Source organism: Aptenodytes forsteri, unplaced genomic scaffold (genome assembly GCF_000699145.1).
Source record: "Aptenodytes forsteri isolate BGI_AS27 unplaced genomic scaffold, ASM69914v1 Scaffold83, whole genome shotgun sequence".
Taxonomy (NCBI): Eukaryota; Metazoa; Chordata; class Aves; order Sphenisciformes; family Spheniscidae; genus Aptenodytes; species Aptenodytes forsteri.
In genome coordinates, this window is record NW_008795371.1 from 1913128 (window position 1) to 1936634 (window position 23507).

Below are 23507 nucleotides of genomic sequence, written 5' to 3' on the forward strand. Positions count from 1 at the left end.
GGGTCTCAGATTCCATATGAGTGTCACAAGAAAAGTGGTATATTTGAGCATTTACAAAGTGCCTTTTAGAAAAACATTTATCACTATGGCAGTGCTCCGTTTTTTGCTAATTTTAAGAATACTTTTATTTAGCTTTTTTTATTTCACAACTACAATGCAACAACAAAAATTCTATGATTGTTTTCTGTGCTAGCTTTTATCTAGTGGAAAACAAGTTCTACTCTACTTTTCTGGACACTTTCATATATATATATATAAAACGTAGGTATTTGGAGCACATGCATGCTAAATGTATAAGCAGATTTAAAGTATAAATCTGTACCCTTTCACCAGAACATGAGCTTCAAAAAAAAGAGGCAAATGAAGTAAGTAGTCAGAAGTAGACATCGTCCTTCTGGTAGTCCATGAATATTTTGTAATATTGTTTTCCAAGCTCACTGGTACAGACAGAAGCAATTCTGTTCAGTTTTTTTGATCATTGGATACTGTCATAGATACCAACTGTGATAGTTGCTTTTGGAATGGTTAGTCACAGTAGGGTATAAGTTAAGCTTCCAGATGTATTTAATTTTAGAAATTAACAAGCTCATCTGCATATAACTTTTGCCACTAACAAGCTCAACTCGTGCAGAACAATGCCCTAGATTTCAGGAATTCTTTACCTTTTTTCCAAAGCTTCAAGACCTGTAATGAAAAAAGCATATTAACAGAAAACTTTGAATAGCATGCCTGCCATCTCAAATAACTTGAAACCCTTTACTCCTTTATTGAAAGAGAAACTGAATCATCTGGGAGTTCAGACTTCGTGATGAGCACTGACATTTAACTCTTCTTCCTTTATGACCAAATGACAACATTACCGTAACTACAGTATATTAGGTTTCAGGCACATCTGTCTGAAACTGGAAATGTTACATGAAGTCTTCTAATATGAGCAAGTGTCTTAGCAAAAAGATAGACTCAATAGCCACAATGCCTGCTCCAGCTAAATTTGTTCAAAAAGGAATTTAGAGTGGCAATACTGTCACTGAAAATAATAAGATAACAAACACTTAGCTCGACATATTTATTTTTCAAGCTCAATAAATAAATGTAAATACACAAATTTGGAAAAATCTTAGTAACAGAATGTTTTTAAACAACATTCTGGCTTAAAGTCTTTGTTATTGACACTATTGGAATATTTTCTGATCTGCTTAAAGTAGGTAAGTCATTATGTTGGTGATCCTCCATCACATTAATTTGTCTGAAGAAGTTAGGCTGCTGCAAAGGAAAAAAAGACGTCAACCTTTGCTTTGACATAGAAAATTATCTGAACTGCATACATTAAGTATTAAAATCACTTTTCTGGGCATGACTTTTTTAGAGAATCGAGAAATTTTTAAATTTACAGTTTGTGTATTAAAGACCTCCTACCATTAATTTCTTCATTATTATAAAAGGGAAATTGTAACAAAAGTGGAAAAAACAAAAGAGAAAAAGGCATGGAAGAAAAAAGTGATACAAACTGGCCCTTTAGTTAGTAAGACATTCTTCCTTTATCCATCTAATTTTCACTCTAGGTTCATAACAGATTTATGTGATGACTGGTTCCCATCACTGCAGCAAGTCTGCTTGAAAAAATTCTAAAGCAGCTTTTTACCAGTGGATGTATGTTTAGACACCCTCTCTCTCACAGACATTCTCCAAACACCTGAAACCAGGAGTGCCATATTCCACCTGGCTGCCTTAGCTTTCTCAGGTTATTGTATACTAATGCACTTACCCAGGCTTCAAGCATGAATACATAACTTGTCTAGGAGAAGCAGCCTTTTTCAAAAGTATCTACAAATTGCTAAATAGAAATTTTTATCAAAAAGGTTCAGCAAGAAGGTAATTGTTATTGACGTAATGGAAATGGAGGAAGATTTGTGGTTCCCTCAAAATTCAGAAAGTATTCTGTTTCTGTATTCTATAAATACTACAAGACGCAACATGTTTATTTGGTTCCCATAAATTAGAAAAATCTGGTTTCCAAAAATTCTAAATTAGTGATTTTAAAAAACAAAATATTACACCTGACCACCTTTCCAAACAATCTCAGAGAGCAGCCTAGCTTCTCTCTCACCCTTCAGAAGTGTTCTTTTTAAAGATACATGATTTATAAAACAAAAAAGTGTGTTTTTAACTACAGTACACTTGCTTAAATACACAAGTGGACATGTTACCGTCATGTTAAAGTTCAAGGTACTTCTGGAAAAAAGGCAGATAGTTAGTTATTTTAACTCTGCATTCTTACATAGAATAATGATTATTATAGACCTTAGTTTCCTCTCATCGTTCACCTATCATATGGAGAGGTCAATAAATAAGAACTTATCTGGTCCAGTTTACCTACAAGAGAAAAAATACTAAAAGAAAAAGAAGTTATCTATAAAATTACTTGTTTAACCCTGATAACATCTGAGTTGCCATACCCAGTTTGTAATTGCAAGAAAAGCAAACAATATTCATCTTGCTTATTAATAAATGCCCCATTTTCTATGACAATTTTTTGTATGATGCCTATCAAGTCACATATTCTTGGGGCAAGAAAGCTGGCCAGGAGGTGCAGTGATAGCAGTAACACAGTATAAATCTGGGTTCAAAAAACCGAACATACCAGATCCAGAAGCAAAGAAATCTGGACACATTGAGGAGGCAGTGCCCAGCTGTTATTTGGGCTCTTGTATCGTAAAGACTACCCAGCCTAAGATACAGTTTCATACCATGTAAGTAACACAGAATCCTGTTGTGCTAGTGTACAGACTTCAGGAAAAAGTCTTGCACAAAACGAATTACCTCCTTTGTTTAGAGTAGAAGATAAAATAGCTTACTAACTGATGTAATGACTAATGGATGTCACTGACACAAAACTTGCCATGATTTGTGTGTTCAGCTACAAGGTGCAGTATTTCTTATGACTAACTCAAAGCACAGCCGCATCCAACTGTGATTTGGAATTCCATCTTGAGCAGCACGCACTATGAAGAAAGTCTGTATGATTGTAACAAAGTCACCCATCCTCTCTTGAAACATGAACAAAATCCATGGGGTAATCAGGCACAGGCGGCATGTAACGGGTTTGTCTTCCTTTTTACTCCTTGTTTTTGCTTCTGAGGACATGCACTTGGCTCCAGACTAAAGCCATTTTCTATTACAAGAGAACACAGCTATTCTTCTCTTTTTCTCTCTCTTTCTCTCGAGGCTCTTTACGTTTGCGTTCATTACTCCCAGATTGTCTTCCACTTGCTGGAGAAGCAGGACCTTGCACCTGCTATGTAGAAAAAATAAAGTCTTGAATAAAACAAAGATTATTGTAGATGCAGTCTGAAGTATTACTCTTATGTTCAAGTTCACAAACAGAAGTTTAACTATTATGCAAACAGCAGAATTCAGGTAGGGTCTCGCTGTATAAATACTCCAGAATTGCCACAAAACTTCTTATTTCTAAAAAACTAAGTCAGCTGAAAATATGTCAAGTCCTGTGTGTCCCTTCTATTGTGTCCACATATTCAGATCAGTCATTTCAATAATAAAATTTGGCTTCAAGCATTTTCTGGCACTTCTGTATTACTGTACTGTAATTTTTGCCTAGTTTCTTTCATAAGAATATAATCCACATTTCAGAAGTTGCAGAGTGAAAATGTTGGTTTTGACAGCTAGATATGGCAAAGCAGCAGCTTTTTGTGACTAGAAACTAGTTAAGAACTTGTCAAGGGGGTTGGTATACAAAGGCAACATAAGTTTTGTTAATTCATCATCTATTCCAGCTGTTATCCATTCATAGCTGCAAATGAGCATGCTGTTAAGTCCTGTTCAGCACGTTCTTCAGTTCTTTCTACTTTTCTGCAGCCAGCAATAGTGAATCTTTGTCTTAGAAGTAGCTACTGATGATTCTATTAAAGCAATAAGCAGTGGAAATAGCACAATTTTTATTGTCAAAATTCTTGTTTCATGCTTAACAAGCACATCAGTTAATGGTTCTGAATTGCTTCAGGCCATCAAAGATTCAGCCTTGATACAGATTATTTTTTACATATTTGTAAATAAAGGCAGTTTTAAAAGTCTTCAGTAGTTAAGAACTCCCTGAATCCAGAACACCAATGTAAATATTGCCTCTTGCACACAAGATTCAGTTACATTGCAATTTTGTATATACATGTGCATGAATCACATTTTCCAAGCATTTTGAATGCAACTGCTTATGGGGATGGGGAGGGGACAGAAAGGTGTACTGGGAGAAACTGTTGATTTCCTAATTTGAAACAGGACTGAATAGATTCACATTATATCATAGACTGAAACACCTAAAAATGTAAAGCAACAAACTTCTGCAAGACAAAATAAAGACAAAATTTCGACTACTATCAAAAAAGCTCTTAATTGAACGCTAGTTTGCAAGTAACGTAAAATATTAGCTAATACAATCTTTGTAACATTACTTGTTAACTCATCCCATCATTCCAACTTAAATAATACAAATGAAACCCTAATTTAGAAGGTTAGGCCTGCTTCAAAGTATTTAAGTGGCAGCAACTGCCATATCTGCATGCATACTCCAACAATTACAGTGTATTTCTTAAGATTCCTATATTCATCTTGTCACTTGCTGTCTAGAATGTAAATGGCAGTCTTATCAGTCTGAAACATTTACAAATGTAGATGTGTCTATGTAACTATTAAGTTAATACTCTCTAAAACTCATGATCATATTCCGTAATAATGCTTTCTTACCTGGACCTGAGCAGCTGCTTGTTCTTGTTCCTGATAGTACTGAGAAGCTCTCCTGTCCTCCTCCTCCTGGAGCTTCTTTGCTAGCTCTAGATCACTGATTCCTTCTGGGATCTGTTCCCAGTTAATCTCTTGATTTTGCTGCTCTTGTTGTAGAGACAATGCCATCAGATAATCCTAAACAGTAAACTCGTTTATTAATGCTCTTTCACATAGAAAAGAGCCAAGTCATATCAAGTGAATTTTTCAGCATGTGCAGCTACACAGTACCATCCCTCTTCCCCCAGCCTCATATTCAAATACATTTCCCTCATGGAAAACAGGAATTTGTTTCAGAACCTGTTCATAACCTGAACTGCAGAAAGGCTGAAAACAGCTACTTCACATTTCTCCTGTCACAGTGCCTATGTCACAACATACAAAACACAAAAGCTAATTTACAAAAAAAAAAAAAACTTTCAGGTTTAAATTCCATTACCTGGACAGCAACAAAAGAAAGCTGGTGTCAGCTCATACCAGTTCTAGGTAGAAGTAAAGGTTTTGAAGCTGTCTCTTTGTAATTTGCTATTTCTAATTAAAATTCTGATTTATGCTTGATAGAGTATCTGTCCCCACTCTACTGAACAGTGTTGAGAGTACATCAATAAGGAACACTAACTCCTAAACAGATGAGAAAATAATCAAAAGGTAGTTTTGGATATATCCAAACAGACAGCAACTCAAGATATTACTAGCCCTGTTATCTCTGCCACATTCTTTATTCTACAAGAGAGAGATACAGTGCTTGAATTTATTAAAAAGCATCTGCTTATTCATTTTTTTCCCCAGTATTTAAAAAACATTAATGGTGATTATTATAAAGATAAATTTATTTTGCTTGTCCAGAATGTAAGATTTCCAAGGAGCCCGGTCTTGCTACGTGCTTATGCATTAACTGGTACAAGTCCTGTCTCAGACATGACTCCTGGAAACTATTATATATAGTTAAGAATGACAAATCACCACCACCACGCACAATCTGCTATGGCTTTTGTCCTACATTCAGCAAAGTGGGCATCAGAAAACAAAATTCAGTTATGACAATATTAATGAGCTGAAATGAATTTGTTACAGGGGGAGAAGTTTCACAGTGCTGTTTCTGTTTCCATATGCAAGGCAGATGTGACATTATACCTGAATAAGTTCTCTGCAGAAGTGGATTCTGAGAGACTAAAATTGGATTTTCCAATCTATTCACGGCTGGTCTTACTCTTCCTCCCTTGAAGTCATGCTAATACTTCAAAGTAGCACTTTTGAGATCCCCAACCTAAGTATCTAAAGAATTGTTTTTTATAGTCCTATATATGCAGGAGTACACATACATACACATCCATGTAAGTATACATATATATGACTAAAAATAAGTAGTAATTGATATATATTGACAAGCAAACAGAAAAATACAATAGAAAGGCAGAAAGCCAGTACTTGATCTATTTGATCCTGCTGCCCTCTGTAGACAGTTTCAGGGTCTGATGGAGGCCGTAGGTGGAATTCAGAATCACAGAAATTTCCATCACCATCCACATTGTGTAAGCTTTCCCAAACAACTTTCTCTTCTGTAAGAAAGCCCTGGTCTGTCACCAGCAGGTAAAGCTGACCCTATGCAGAAGAATAAAGAAAACCTGTAAAACTAAAAAAATTATTTTTTACAATCTGATATAATTAGCAGAAATCATCAGCTAATACAACTGTTGCATTCCAGTAAAACATTCATTTAGATTTTTTAGCAAGTTTAAAATTTAAATGAATCAGTATACAGCATTAAAACACCAGATACTAGTATAAAACACCAGATACTAGTATTCATTAGTATTCATTACAAATTAACAGCCACACTTAATTTCTGTATCCCATCTTGTAATTTTTCATTATTAATGAAAGTTTGTATTGACTAAAAATTAATAAAAAACATGAATATATACCTCGATAACTCCTTGGAAACACACCCAAGAAGTGTACCTCCAGACTGGCAATGTAAATTTTAAATCCCAGGACAAATCACATTAAATTCCAAAGGCAAGATCTGGAGACAAAGGTGACCTTTCCAAATAATCCAAGAGGCATTACCTCAAAATGACCGCATCTCAGACTTCATGTTTTATAATGGGTTTTGATAGAATTTGAGATTTATTTCAATTGAAAAAACTAAATTTAAGATTCTTGCTATCACTTGTCACCAGTAACTGCTTTTGTTGAATTTTAGCCTTTTTACAGTTCCAGAAGGCCAAATTTCTCGATTTCAAACTCTGAAATTATAAAATGGGCTGGTCTAGGAGTGAAAGAGACAATACCAACAAGTCCAGAAGCCAAGGTACAGGAAAGATGAAATGCAAGCTTAGGTTGAAGGAATGGGAGAAGAGCTGAAGTCAAAGGGAAATTATGAAAGCGGGTCTCAAGTAAAAGGAGATGGTGCTGCATGTTTGAGGGACAGCAAAGCAGCACAAAAATCCTGTTTAAATTTCAATTTAAATTAGATTTTAATCTTATCCTACCCTTTTTATAATGTTTTTAGAACTATACTCCAAAGCAAGACTGTTATTACTGACCATATAGCGCATTAAGACTGAAGCTTCCATTAATATTACTGAATGTACCCGCTCAAGATATTCAGTGTAAGACTTGTTGCAGTGTTTTAGCTGTAAAAATCAAAGCAGTTTATTGTGACATCCACAAAACTTTGCTATTTGTATTACAGCAGCACACAAAGGGTTCTCAAAGATCACCGTGCTAAAGATTTACCAAAACACAAGAGGCAGTTCCTGTTCTAGTGATTTCATAGGCTGAACAGGCAAAAAATGAAAACATCGCCCCTATTCAACAAGTACAGAACTAGCTCACTGATCTCTCTCAAGTCATTAAAAGACTGCCTGTAAGAGATGCTGAAATTAAAACCAGATCTCTTCAATCCTATTAAGTTTACAGCCATCCCTTCTGCAGCTGGTAGGTCATACAGCGTTAACAAAAACATTATTTGAAGATTCACACGGAGCAATTGTTCTAGTATTACCTAACACCACAAGATGCACTTAGACAAAAGGCCAAACAGAACAGATAAAAACCCCACAAAGGACACTACTACGTGTTCAAGCTTTGGAATAGCAGTTACCCCAGCACAGGTGGGCTTACAAACATAAATACAATTGTCAGCAACAAGTCTGATCACATTAACATGATCTAAGGAATCATCTTTCCCTCGGAAACCTGCCTAAAAACTGAATGCTACTTCTGATGCTTAAAAATCACCCAAAGAAAATAAAAGGAAATAATTTCACAACATTTCCAATTTGCACAGAATATGTATTTCACAGCATCTTCTTACACAAGAATTCTTTCAAAAAATGTAAAAAAAAAATATTAAAAAAAATCACAGAATCTTTAAGGTAAGTGTATTTCAACCTTTTAAATTTTATTCTGATCAGTACATTGATTCAAACATACCTAAAAATAAAAAAGGGGGGGTGTCAAGTTTTCCTCTATTATGCTATACATTTTGAATTACTTTTTAAACAGCTCAAACGGTGTAGCTTAATAATACTGAAATAGGAAAATGTTAATGCTTTCATAATCTCCCAACTATTATAAGCTGAACTTTTCACACACAAATATTAAAGTATATCATTACCTTTATGGAATTAGATTCTAGTATTTGTCATTCAAAAATATTTTAAAGCTAACACTTGCTTGAAATAGAGAATTGCTTCAATCTTAAATAAAATTCATGTTCTTACTTTCTGTTTTTAAGACTTCCTCAGTTGAACTATACCTAACACTGATTTTAAAAATGTCATCTTAGAGTAAATAAGAAATACAAAAAAAAAAAAATTTTAGTACAGCTCCCTGATGAAAGGCAATAAACTGCCTTACATATCACCACATTACCTAAACAATACTATTCCAATTCCAATATGAATTGCATGGTTTAGAAACATGCTGCTTCACTTTAACAAAACCTAGCAAACCAACACACACAGGCTCCCTAGTACTTGTGAAGAGACAGAGTTCCTTTTCACTTTATTGGTATGAAAGAACAATGGGAAAGCACAGATCAGAGATCCAAAGTCATCTTTCCCCTTTTTGTTTTTAATCAAGTTATCTGATCTCTACTTTGTATTAGTCTAATTTAATGGAACTTCTAAAAAAACCAAACAGATTCCCAAGGACCCTCATAACATTGCTAATATTCATGTAACTTTTGGTAATAATTGGATAACTTTCAGTTTCATATACAAAATAAGAGGAGTCAGCTCTTTTTGTATTAGATGTAATGTAGCTACTAATCTCTACAGAGCATCAGTCTTCCTAGAACTTCAGTGATTTTGTTCCTTCTACTTGCAACAAGCAAATAGAAGCTGTATCTACAGACTGGTTTTATAGGCACTGTTTTAATGCCATGCATGTTCTCTTCCCAGTCTTAGGCCAACTTCACTTGCACAGCCAAATTCCACTGAGGGGATTTTATGATATGAGATAATCTTTTTATCATATGACCTTCACGCTGCCTCTAAATTTGAGCTGCACTAAATAACGACATGCCTGGTGTCAGGAACCAGCCACCAGTCTCCAGCACTTACCAGATCATGAGATCAGTCTAGCTGCTAAGTGATAGTGATATGGCAACCAATGTAACACTGGGATTTCTGACTCCTGACAGTAGTTTTACACCACATTTGTAGCCTACCAAATAAAGTTTCTGCACTTCAGCTCCACTCAGTGCCACACACAAGGACGAAAAGGGAAAGAGGGAGGTCAGTGACAGAATCAGTAATAATGACTAAGTGTAGAAATATTTATTTACACTGAACTAAAAAATAAGGAAGGAGCCTTTTTTTAAAAAAAAAAAAAAAAAAAAGGTAAAAACCAGAATGTGTTTTCTACTTAATAGATCATGGTCCTGATTCTGCATTTGCTTTCTAGTCGGGGTTAAAGCTAAAACAGGATGATCAGCACACTAAGGCCATGCAATTCAGCTAACAAATGTACATAGATACATTTATGTACAATGCTTTTCAACTACACATTGCCAAGAACAATATCATACTTTACAAAATAAACAAGTTTCTACCGTCATAAAATCTGAACTGGCCATTTCTAAAGTATTACCAGCTTATCTTTAAGGTTTATTTTTAAATGTGAGGTTTTACATTTACTACACAGTCTCATGGGTTAACACTGCCCCCAAAAATACTAGCACATAATATACAGCAGTAACGTCTACTAATAACTGTTGTCAACAGGGAATAAAACAATAAAAGAAAGTCTCAAGTACATAAGTGTAAAGGTAAACTGTGCCTACAATAAAGTTATTAACAATTATTTATCCTAAAAATTAATATCTAGATATTGTAGACCAATGCCCACATTTTATAGCTTCACACATACAAAGCTTGAAATAAAGCTAAGGATAAAAGCAAGATTGTTCTCCTGAAGAATGAGCTCAGTCTTCCAGTTTGCACAAAAAAAACCTCTCTGAAATGCAAACAGATGTAGGCTGCAGGTCATGTAACTGGTTACAAGACCTCCTTTCCTGGGTTAATTTAATGACCAGATTAAGTAATTAGAATTAATGCTTTTAAACTATTTGTTCTGATGCCAGTTACCAAGTTTCCAGCAGTTTAGAAAACTGAAATGGAAAACCAAACACCCGTCCAATATCTTCATACAGTAAAGACAAACATTTTAAGCCTTATCCTTTAAAGTCTATGTAAATGTTCTCTTGGACTTCTGGATCAGACCCCTTGGTTTTCATGAAGGTGTTTTATGTTGAAGTGAATGAGTGCTATTACTTTGAGATTAGTCTAATCTATCTGAATGTTTTAACTGTTAGAGAAAATTAACTTTTTTTTTTTAGAAGTGTAGACAATTTGATTCAACAGAGTAACCCTCAGAATAAAAACTGTACGTTTACTAAGAAATGGAAAAAAAATTAAACATGTTTTTAAGAAGTTATATACATTGCCTCTACTATGCCAAACTTGGACATCATCTTAAACGCCCAAGGAAAAAGTGCGATTATTGCTATGAAATATATTTTGTGTTTGAGTAAAACTGTGTTGAGTTCTGAAACCAAAACCCAACATTTATAAACTAGAAAAACATAATTGCAACACACATACTTAAAAATCCAAACAGGTGTCTTGTTACTTTTCAGTAAAGAAAATAGGTTGTATTACAGTCACGTCAGTGGGAAAAACATTCCAACTGAACTAAGATATTCTTACCAAACTGATCCCCTCTTTACAGTCGTGTTTTCCTTGATCTAGGGAATTATCATTTGATGTATTTATTATCTGTGTAATGAAAAGCAAAGGCAAAAAAAAAATCACATCTTTAACTGCTGAAAATGATTACTGTATAGTCACATGAGCCAAGACTATTAATATGCAATTAAAGGGACAGGAAGTAGAATAAATGAGTACTCGGGCAAATGGACAAGTAACAGTGAAAGAGATTAAGAATCTGATAACTGAACTGCCATTATTGACTGACACTCACCATACTTCGACAGATGTCTAATATATTACAGAATTGCCGTATTTGCTTTTGTTTCATATGCAATAATGAAATTTAAAATGTTACATAATTTTTCTATAAACATAAACATGATCCTAATACTGAATTTTTTTTCAAATCATAAATGACAACATTGTATTATGCAAATTTCATACAATTTTCAGAAGAGGAATAGTAAAATATTAATTATTCAAGACTATACTAAATAATATAAACTAAGTAAAATTATAATTGAACTGATGGTCTATTCTGAAATGCAATCTGTGAATCTTCACAATTACATTGTGATATCAACTCAACAGCTTTTAAAAAAAACCACTAAAGTCTTTAGAGGAAGAGTACTTCAAAACTTTTCATAGTAATTTCTGAAAAAACTCACTGCCACCACTTTTCTACTATTGTTACTTTACTCCTCAACTTCCACGATTTTAAAGTGAATGCTGTATCTAAAACAGAAAAATTATTATTGAATGAGCCCTTTCCATTTAACTCTTATTCCCAGAGTCAGGAATTTGGAAGATATGTAAAAATGGCACAGCATTCACCTGCCTGAAGATTAACCTTTTAAAAGGTTAATATATTCAGTCCATATATTAAACTGAACTGCAATATTTCAAAACAGTAGCTAATATTTTCAAATACAGTGACAGTAACTAACAACAGTTTTCCCCCTTTTGCTTTTTCTCTTCATAAGTCAAATACTCCTTTTTGAATAATAAATATTTTTAAGTGTTCTGATAAAAATTCTCACCTATTATTGTCCAGCCCAAAGCATTATCTTCATCCCCATAACTAGTGTAGAAATGCCTTTTAAGTATCTGCTAGCAGAGACTGTTAATAAGCTTCAGCTTACAGTATATAATAGCACTGATACCTCCCTAATCTACACAAGGTATTCATAATGTTGCTGTATGTTCATAACCATTCTATTTCTGATCTTGCAAGAAGCACTTAAGAGTAAAAAAAACCCGTTTTATTATTGTTAAATTTAGTAACAATTAAAAAATAATATTAAAAAGAAAGCCAGGTTTCTGAGGAGTCACTCCAGTCCCCTTCCTTACAAATTCCTTTACTATCTATGCAAAAAAAGATAAAAAAATATCTTGGAGTCAATAGAGACGCTGGACACAAAGGAAGCGTAAGTAGATATAACCAGCCTAACAATCATACTAGTTGGGTACTGGTATGCTCAATGTTTCCAAGGAGTTCTTGCCACTATGCAACATCTTGTAACAGCAGCCTATGAAAAAATTTTCAAAGCAAAGATATAGGAATTCAGAATACTGCGCTGTTTATTCACTTTCACATAACTCTCAATTTCAGTAAAACAGCCCTCTAAAATAAGCAATCCAAAACCAAGGTAAAGATCCTTTGATCTGGCAGCGGAAAGCCACTCTAAACTCAGTATAATTGAGTAAAGTGTTGTCAGTGTTAGTAAATCTGTTTTTAAATTGAGATTGTGTGTCAAATAATAAATACTGCAAACTCTTTGTAATAAAGACTTAAAACCCAGGAAGTTCAAATTATATGCACCAAGAATGTTACCAGTCTCCACCTCTCCCATTTCTGCTCTAAAATATCCACAAGATTATCCCTTATTAAGGAATGACAGGTAAATGCATATATAATGTATTTCAAAACAGAAAATATCAATTATCTCTAAAACAAGCTCACCAGATGGGATGTGGAAAGAACTCTAATACAACTTAAAAAAATAAATCTGTTCAACCAAGCACCACAAACATTAAAAATGGCTCAATCACAATCATATGATTGTTATGTAGCACCAATATAGAGCAGAATTAAGGCTATTTAGGTTAATCTGTTTTATTAGAAAAACTCGTATGTTGAACTTTAAAATGTCTCAAATTTAGGAATTCTGCTCTTTGATTTATTTCAGTATCACCAAGTATTTCTTTTTCTTTAATTACTCACACCTGCTCCTCAATTCTAAAGCCGATTCTAGAAAAGATAAGCATAAGAGAACTTGGAAAAAATTTCTGCATTTCCTTTAAAAAAGCTTAGCGATCTGTTTTTTTTTCTTTCCTCCAGTAAGTGCAGTTAAGATCAACCTAACTTCTACTTTCTTTGAAATACAACATATTGAAATCCCAGTCCTTTTGCTAAAATATCGGCCTCAAAAAACCCCACTGAACTTAAGAAATATCCCCAGTGTACAAGTCATTGTATCAGCTGTACGTGAAAGCTTCCAAATAAAAGTTTAAGTATTAGCTTCATTAGAATAATACTTAAACAGCCTAATGTACCTAAGGGATTTTCATGATAAATTCTTGCAAATTATTCAAAGTGTAAATGTTTCTAAAAATACACAAGTTTTATTATACGTATATAACTTATTATATGTATATTCCATTTTTTTCATAAAGGGAATGTTTAGCTTCATAACTTTTTTTTCCCCAAACAAACTTTTGTTTGTGTGTTTCGATATATTGGTTTGGAGGGGGAAGAAGGAAGGGCAATATTAGAGAAAGAGAAGCAAATTGCATAGTTCTTCCCCTAAAAGTTCTACACCTTCATTTTCTCTAACATATGGTGTGCTTTCAGTTCTCCTAATTGATGGACTTTTCTCCATAATCCAGCTACTGCGGACGACTGCTCAAACCATGAAGTAAAAGAAACTCCATTAAAAGTCTGCAGAGTTAGCATTAAACCTAGTAAAAAGAAAGAGTAAAGCAGTTGAAAAATCTCAACTCTGTGACAACAATGCATTTGGCACTCATATGAGTATCCTGGAAGGTCCAAAGAATTTTGCATAGCTGATCTTGGCTAAAAGGCCCAAGTCCAGTCTATTTCTGACTTCCTTGATATGAAAGAATACCTAGTCATATAGCTATTGCAAATAGCTAGGTAGCTTAGAAACAGACAGAAAGGTTACTGCTGACTTTTAAAAATAAATTAATAAAGAATTTCTGTTTTTATTAAAAGAGTTTCTTGATATCTCAAATTCTGTAATGTACTACTCACCAGAAAGCCAAGGCAAAATGAACAACACTGTTAAAAGTGACAACCCCAGGAACTAAAAGCCTGTAGATAACATGGAAATTGAATACTAGCTGCAAGTGAGGTCACCATAATGACTATGAAACACAAGAGTAATGGACCATATTCCAAAACTTAACATTTCAGAAGTCTAAGACTTCTCAAAAAACACAAGATTAAAACCGTAGTTACTTAGAAGGAGTAAAGCTTAAATACACAACGAACAAATAATACTACTGTTCAAATATTTTAATTCAATATTTCTTAGGACCTGGGTTTTGTTCTCACAGTTACAATTCAGACACAGATTTTTACTCACTGCCTTAACCTGTTCTGTATTATTAATATTGGTTAAGGATATTTAACTCATTGAAGTGCTGCGTTTTATTTCTTTAAGGAAAAAGGATCTCAACTGAGAAGTGTATGTTTACAAGTATGGAGCTGATAAAGCACTGACAAACACACACCAGGTTTTGGTCTTTGATCTAAATACTGAGCTGCAGAAAATGACAAACAGTCTACATTCTATGAACAAAATTCTGTATTTATAATTCACAAGGTCAAAGTGATACTCATTGACTGTATTTAATACAAAGAATATTTTATATTTTTAAAGTTTTAATTATAGCACAAAAATGAATTATTTCCAGGAGGATTTAATTATTTTATCTGGAATATCCTTTAAACGAAGTAAAAAAGGCTTCCTTGTATCTCTAGGTACCATTTGTACACAGAAAGTACATCTGTACTTCTACTTAGTATTTTCTTTTTAAAACCAAATTGTTTTGAGGTTGGGTTTTTTTTCCCCGTAATGAAAGCAACCATAAACCAATGTACGGGCTTGCATGACACTCTACTACCAACTATTGCAAGAGCTAAATTTAGAAAAATGGAGAGAAGCAAAACTATACCTCTTAAAATTGTGACATAAATGAGCTTACTCAGGAAATACAACAATTATAGTTTTGGCCATAAACAGACATATTCCATAGCTTTTTTTTTTTTTAACAGAGGAAGGGAAGAGAAAGATACTTTTAACTGTCCTACTGCTTTAAGAGAATATAATTGTACATAGATTTAAAACAAATCTTAGATGTGCTCTAAGAAGCTATTAGAAAACCAAATGTGTTACCTGTTTATAGAGTTAATCATTATTTATCAGGACTATTCAGAGCTTTAGCTCAGCTTATGAGTAGTTATTCAAAATGCCAAAGATAAGCATTCACAGTCAAGATTAACAGACAGGGAAGAAAAAGGACTAATACTGCCAAATGGAAAAGTTAGTATCATTTACATGAGGTATATGACATTACCAAATAATAGATGGTGAAAACAGTGTCTTCCTTAATGTTTTTGTATGCTACACACCCTCTTTTTTTGCATTTATTACCATTATTCATAAATGCAAGTGTACATGAAATTAAAGTCTTATTTAATAACAGATAACCAAAATATAATTTCAAGAGTTCTATACAAAGGTAAAAACTCATACGTATGTTTGAGAGAAATGTCTAACTAAGTACGATTTGGCATTGCAAGCCAATGAAATGTTTACTTCAAAATATTCACTTTTATCACTGAAGAGAAGGGAACAATTAAATCTTAGGAGACAGTTTGACCGTGCCCCTTTCTACCCAAGTCAGATACGTAAAAATACACTATTGTTTTAGTAAAGGCAAAGTTGTGTTAGAACAAAGATGCTCCAAAAGAGATTGTAAATGTGCCAAGCCAGATTCTCCATTCCACGCAGTAAGGAGTCCCAGAAGCATTAACCAGTTGTCACTTGCTTTTCGTATCCTGGAATACTCCTTTCACAGTTCTCACCATTTTGCTTCCCCAGTTTCAGATTCAAAAAAATAATCTCCTCCCTAACAAAGGGAACCAATATTGTAGCTCATCTCAACTTCTCCAGATGTTTGGTACTTTGAACACCATGATGGAGCTACTCATCTACTGGCCCAAATGTAAAGCAAAGTTTTATATCCTCAGAAACAAGAAATTAAATAAATTCATTAACCTTATCATTGCCAATCACAAACTGCAAGTAAATTTAAGCCATGTAAGAAATGTATGTCATTATACATAACCACACAGGGAGCAAACTGAACATAAAGGGAAGAGCTACAAGATTTAAAGTGATAATGGATCTTGGTATCTAAAACACTGTAATCAATAATTCACAAGTAACATTTGCTACAGACCTTACATTCACCATAAGCCATACTTACATATAACAACAAACTGGAATTTATTTCTATTTCAAGACAGTTGAAAACCAAGATTTGCTTTGAAATGAGAACGCAAACCACAACAGTAAAGACAAAAATGTTGAATATACCTTGTATTTGGTCATGGTGCTAAAATGGTTGTTCCTGAAGAACACACAAAGCTCTCCCTCCTGGACAGCTGAAGTCAACTCACAGAGTCCATGGTATGTCAACTGTGTAGCTGTGTTATTTAGAAATTGCTCAGCTACAAATCCTACAAAAGCAATACGTACTGTTACGTGTGTATATTACATACTTCCTAATATATAAAACCTGGTTATAATGGTAATATTTCTCCTATCTCCTCCCTACTAAGAGGCCCCCTTATTACCACAAATCTAAGGGAAAACATTCAGAGAGGGGAAAATGAGCTGAAAGTTCTAAAACCTCAACATTGTAGATAATACTCTCATGTTCAGAATTGCTATATCCGCTTCTAATATTACTGATTTTTTCTTTGTCATCATGTAGTATATAATTCATGTTCTAATACATATATAGTGTATATATCTATATCTAGAACATATACACATATATATATGTTCTAGATATAAGGAAGACATTTTTGACACTGAGGGTGGTGAAACACTGGCACAGGTTGCCCAGAGAGGTGGTGGATGCCCCACCCCTGGAAACATTCAAGGTCAGGTTGGACGGGGCTCTGAGCAACCTGATTTAATTGAAGATGTCCCTGCCCATGGCAGCAGGGTTGGACTAGATGACTTTTAGAGGTCCCTTCCAACCCAAACTAGTCTATGATTTTATTCTATGTCTGAGCAACATTTAATTGAAGATGTCCCTGCCCATGGCAGCAGGGGTGGACTAGATGACTTTTAGAGGTCCCTTCCAACCCAAACTAGTCTATGATTTTATTCTATGATTCTATGATAATTATAGGAGACAATATATATCCAAGTTGAAATCTGAATTCTGCCCATAATACCTTTTCAGAAAAGGAAGTTTTCTCCAGCTTTTTAAAAAGTATATTTAATAGATCAAGAGAATGAGGCTGATCCTTGGTTTGGAAATTGCATCAGAGAAGTGACAAGCACAGTGCTGTCTGCCTGCCCAGGGAAAGAAGTTCAGCAGACAGAATGCAAGCTCTTCACACTTGTATCTCTATATACCAAGACCCACATACAAAATATGTAACTAAGATTTGATAGGGTAGATACTTTGATAAAGCTTAGAAAAAAGTTACCCACCTTCACTAACCAGTTCACTATTGTCCGACTGTTTACAAGAAATTATCTTCTCCACTAGCTGATTGTAACTGCAGTTACCAACTGCTTTTACTATGTCAGCAACCTGGAGCAGGAACAGCATACAAAACAAAGAAGTTAACCTTTGTGAAGAACAGAACACAACTGTAAGCCTATGGCAATTATTCATAATAAAATAAGAAGAGTTTCAACAAAGAGAGTACATTATTCACCTAAAAATACTAGGCCAAAAAGTTTTAGCCCAGACTGTTACACATTTTGTGGTCTCAGATCCCATTTTAAATCCTTAAGTTAACACTTAACATCAAAAGCTGTTGCTAAAACGGAGGGAGGAGAGAATGGGGCATCAGTTGGCTCAGTTGGGCGGGGGGGGGAAGTCCAAGACAATAAGAGAACAGCAACTTTCATGAACAAGGCATGAAAAAGAAAAATCTGAGGCAGATTATTCCAGCCAAACTCAGCAGTTTCCCCCTAAGTAAACAGTACCAGTTTACTGTTTATCTAAATAATATCATTAAAAATAAATCACGTTTGTTAAAGATGCAGTTCTCTCCAGTTGGTTCTAACATCCTCAGTTCTCAAAAGCAGTGACTAGTAAATCAGAATTAAAGAAAGGAGGAAGGTAACCTTGCATTCCTTCCAAGTGTTGTCTAACAAGCTTTCAAAAACAGTTAACTGAGACACCATATCTGGCAACTTCCTATCTCCCTCAGAACAACAATTCTCATTTACACGGTCATGAATTCAGCATAGAAGGTTTTCAAAGTTAGCTTGACTATAGACCTAGTGTCTGCAAAGTTACCACACTAAAAAACATGTACAGTCTGTATTCACTCCTCTCTGAAGAGAATGCAATTTTTCTGACTAGATTTTAAAAAATCCATTACCATAATCATTATTATTGACTCCAGTTAAAATTCTGAAACAGCTCCCCTCCCCCCAATAAAATTCAGAATAACTTATATTCTGTTTGAATTATTGAAAAAATAAGTTACCTGAGGGTCCACTAACCATCCATGGTACAAGGGGATATCAAGAAGATCAAACACTATGCATTCAGGTGTGTATTCAAATACTCGTACACCTGTAAACTTCACATTGACATCCAGACCCGTCTGTAACTTATGTAGAATCGCCATTGCATCACTCATATTCTGACAGCAGACAGAAAAAAAACCAGATGACCAAACAGAGCTTTGTACACTTGGTGGTTACTCTTGTAACCCTTCATTATTTAGTACTCATCAATTCAACATTTAAAAAAAAATTTACAAAAGGGGAAATTAGCTAAACAACTGTTTCAATGCATATTCACATTATTCATTCTCATTGTGCCAGAAGAGATCTGCAAAGTAAGAACTCTCCCTCCGATCAGCTGTAATTGTCTGTTTCTTCTTCTACACTCATAAGCTGCTTTTAGGCAGCTCCTCTTTCTTTTAGTTCTATTTCTCAGACACTTGCAAGAAGAATTGGATTACAAGGGAATCTCTAAGGGACTCTCTTGAGGTTTCTTCTCCTCTTTTAATTCCTGCCTTACGAGTCAGGCTGAAGTACTTGCCACCACATAACGAATGAACAAAACAAACAGATCTACACAGTTCTACTTGCCAATTCTAATTTGGGGGTTCAGTACTTAAAGTGAACAACAATGAAGTATCTTTTTTTTTTGTTTCATAAAAAAAGTTTTGCTCTCTTATTTTGGGCATACCTTTAAATGGCCTGTAGATTCTACTGTGGAAACAGGTCATGAAAGTAGCACTTATTATAGTAGTGATCCCAATGGAATCCTAAGGGGAATTATCAAGTTATGAAGATCCAATCACACAAAGCAAAGATGAGCCAAAGAAGAAGTGCTTTGTGAGACAGGTCTCTTGAACCAACAAATAAGTTTCCTGACATGCAGGAAAAAGAATTTTCCACCAAGTGAGAAGAGTCCACAAAGAGTATAATCAGAAAGTATTTGCAAAAGATTCAGGGAAACTGAGGCGCTTTTTTGTTTGGTTGGGGTTTTGTTGGGTTTGGGTTTGTTTTGTTTTGTTTTGTTTTTTGCTTAGTTTTGCAATATTCTCTTGCTTAAGAGGAATTCACGATTGCAACAATGGGGAAAAAAGCATGACAAAAAACCAGAAATACAGATTGGAAAGGAGGTGGGAGACAAAAAAGATTCACAGACTAAAACCACTGACTGTTAGAGACAGTTGCCTCTGTGTTGTCTTCTTTTAATTGTAAGACAGTTAATGGCAAGAACAACAATTAATGGAATCAATAAGGGAAGACAAAAAACTGAGAATAAGGATGACTGACTAAAGGATGAATAATGAGAAAGCTATTAAAGAGCTAGGTAAGCCAACAAGGCATAAGTGGGGTACATAGTGATGAGTTATTTCATCAAATTAAAAGCAACTTGCTGAAATGCAGGAAAATTACAAATAACTGGATCCATTAAACAATAACATAACCAATGTACTAACTTGAGCATTCACTTCTGCAGCACATTAGTGCACACATTAATAGAGCAGAATGCCAACACAAGCCTGTGTATTAGAACGCAAGGTAGACCTTACTATTTTTAAGAAGTCAGTTTAAGAAATTAGTCTATGCATCTTGTAACTTGATATTGTGAAGAATGTATCAGTTAAAACATACAACACTCACTAAGTAAACATGCTAAGTGAAGTAGCTACATCATTCAATACTTCATGATCCAATTCTAAGCACAGTTTTGCATCTGTTGGGAAGATGAACGTTACCTAGATCCTGGAAGAAGTTTTAGACATCTCTCAGCATGCAACAGAATTCTAAAACAAAACTTGCATGTAAAAATTGTTTTACATATATATGTCTGCTTACACAGTCTCACCTACAGATCTTTGCACAACACTTTACACATGCAACAGCATGGTTTCATTAAGGCACATAGCAAAAATTTCATGTTCACCAACCTCAGCATTTTAGCCAAAGGAAATAAGCTACTCCTCTTACTGGTATGCAAGTTTAAATGTACTTTTTTTTCTTAATAAAATGACAGTAGAACAATAAGCTTGTTCCTACTTTGAGTAATTTCAATTTAGATGCAACTTCTGAAAATTCCTAAATTAAATTTATAAACAGATATACTTCCTTGTTACTAAGCAGATTTAAACCTGGAAAGCTCTCAGAAGAGTTGAAGCTTACACAGAAAAGCTTATAAACTACTTAATAAAGCATAGCTGTAAAACAGTCATGATCATTATCCAGTATCTGCACTTGAGAGTGGTTGCTATAAATGAGAGTTTTAAGGCTTGTAACCCTTCAACTGCACTGCTGTGTAAAGTTTCTATTACCAGGAAGGTAACAGCTCCTACTACGTTACTACATGTTGCTTCATCCTTTTTGACAATTTTGCTGTGTCACAAGATTTAGAATTTAGGAAAATTTGCAATTAATTCCCAAGTTCTGGCTCAGATTTTTTAATTTTTTTAAAGTTTTTATCATTATAATAGCAAACCAAACCACCTTACTTAAGAAGTGCATTTCATTAGTAGGGACCAGATATCAAGTATAAAAACCTATCAGAGGTGTTTTGGAAGAAATACTGCTGTACTCTTAGTCTGCTAAATGAACAGGAAGAAAGTCTATAGCAATTCAGCACTAGCCATCCACAAATTCAGATCATGCATCTACAGACATTAGTTGCATTTATTTTGTAATGTTTGCTTTGTAAACAAAGCAGGAATACATCAAACAGTCTATAAAACTGAAGTTTCTCACTACAGTTCGAACAGTATCATTTCTATTTTAGCTATTTCCACAACCTTCAAAGCGACAAGTTTCTAAAAAAATGAATGCAAATAAGCGAGGATATAAACATACAGAACGGTTGAGCTTGGAAGGAACCTCTGGAAGCCATCTGGTCCACCCCCGCCTTCTCAAGCAGAGCCACCTAGAGCCAGTTGCCCAGGACCATGTCCAGACAGCTTTTGAGTATCTCCAAGGATGGAGGCTCCACAACCTACCTGGGCAACCTGTTCTTAAGTTTGTGCATTAGAACTTGTGCTTTTTTTTTTTTAATCCAACTTTCATTCAAATATTTAATTAAATCCCTCAGTATGGTAAAAAAGAAAGTCACAGCTGAAATTAGTATCTTGTCACTATGTTGAAATTATACTAAAATCAAGCATTACAAATCCAGCTGTCCAAAAAATTTACTTGAATTTCTCATATAAGAAGAAAACACATTGTTTTAGACAAAGAATATTAACTACGTGACAAGATAAACACAAAATTATGATTAACACCAAGACTTAGTTCCAATGCTTCTGAAATGTAATAATTTTTAAGACTTAGTTGCCTAATTAGTTTCTTTTTCCCTCTCATGCAATATCACTCATGCATCCACAAGTACATTTAGAACATTCCTAGAACAGAAGGTTTCTTTAAAATTGTACAGTTAAATATTTAAGGAACAGGTTTGTGACATTTACATAGTAAACCCATATATTTGAGCACAAGAAAGCCACAGAGGTTGTACTTTAACCAGGTATATAGCTTTCATCACCCTCCTGTAAGTTGATTATAGCTATAATCTTCTACAGCACAGAATTGTGTGGAAAAAATATAGCTGATTTTGTTATTAAAAAAATAATTCATATAATTTGATACAAGTCATATTTTGGATTATTATTAAAAGAATCCACATTCAATCTTCAGTCTTATTTCAACTATCCCAAGATACTCAATTTGGTTTTCAACACTGAATGAGAGCAAGAAAAGACGACCTAATAAATAGAACTAGCTTGAAACCTAACACATATAATAAATTCAAATCATTTTTCCATGAGTAATCAAAAAACCAGCTGTGACCACAGAGCTTGAAAAATTTGCTCCAAGATAATATATACTACATCAATATTGTTTTAAACTATCATCATTATCTTTAACATAGAAAGACTTCTGTGATGACAAAAATAGTGGTCAGTACAAATAATATTGCCTTTCATAATACGGAATCAACCTCTTTCTGTCCATCACCACTTAAGAACAGAGATCTCGTTCTTGCTCAGTTCTTATCCTCAGAGAAAGTCTAGCAGGGATCACAGAACAGAGTACACTGAAGGACGCATAATAGAAGACTGCAAAGAGCAACCACCCTGTTATATACTTCCATCTGCACTTCCGTGTTATAATTCAATAAAACCAAAATTCTTTCATTTCACTCATTGTAGGCAAAAATAATAATTTCTTGTGTGAATAGATACTGAGTTTTTCTACGCTAATAGGAATTATTTACAAATAATACTCTACATGAAGCCTAGGAAAAAAGGAAAAACTAACTACAAACAATGGCTTGTATGCTTCTGTTTTTTAACAAGATGATAAACCTTAGGTAAGAAAAAAAGTTTTAGTTCCTTCAGACGTAAGCAATTGTATTTTAGGAGCAGCTCCTTACCTGCTCATAATTTAGACGCTGAATTTCAGATATCTCTTTAGGTTTTGCATCAAGAATATAGTCTCCTAAAAAAAGCGAAAATAAAGTTAAGTTTATTCCACGCTCAAAGCTTCAACATTTCTATGAACACTTCTGACTGAAGCTGACTGATCATAAATACCACCATTGAAGTTTTCTATCAAATTAATGAGACTGCATTGTTTTATAACCTGAATTATAATTATGGAGTAAAATCATAGAATCATTAAGGTTGGAAAAGACCTCTAAGATCATCGAGTCCAACCA

The 23507-nt window shown here is 34.3% G+C and overlaps 1 protein-coding gene across 1 annotated transcript in view; it reads right to left on the reverse strand.

Moving 5' to 3' along the window:
* Positions 1–1052: 1052 nt before the first annotated feature.
* Positions 1053–23507, reverse strand: part of FAM63B (family with sequence similarity 63 member B) — a 33703-nt gene continuing 11248 nt past the window's right edge. Inside the window, exons 3-9 of the mRNA XM_009280351.2 lie at positions 23223–23287; positions 18790–18948; positions 17777–17879; positions 16643–16785; positions 6220–6393; positions 4756–4929; positions 1053–3295 (exon numbers count right to left, since the gene is read on the reverse strand). Of these exons, the coding sequence (XP_009278626.1) occupies positions 3176–3295; positions 4756–4929; positions 6220–6393; positions 16643–16785; positions 17777–17879; positions 18790–18948; positions 23223–23287 (938 nt within the window). The 3' untranslated portion in view covers positions 1053–3175. The remainder of the gene's footprint in view (positions 3296–4755; positions 4930–6219; positions 6394–16642; positions 16786–17776; positions 17880–18789; positions 18949–23222; positions 23288–23507) is intronic.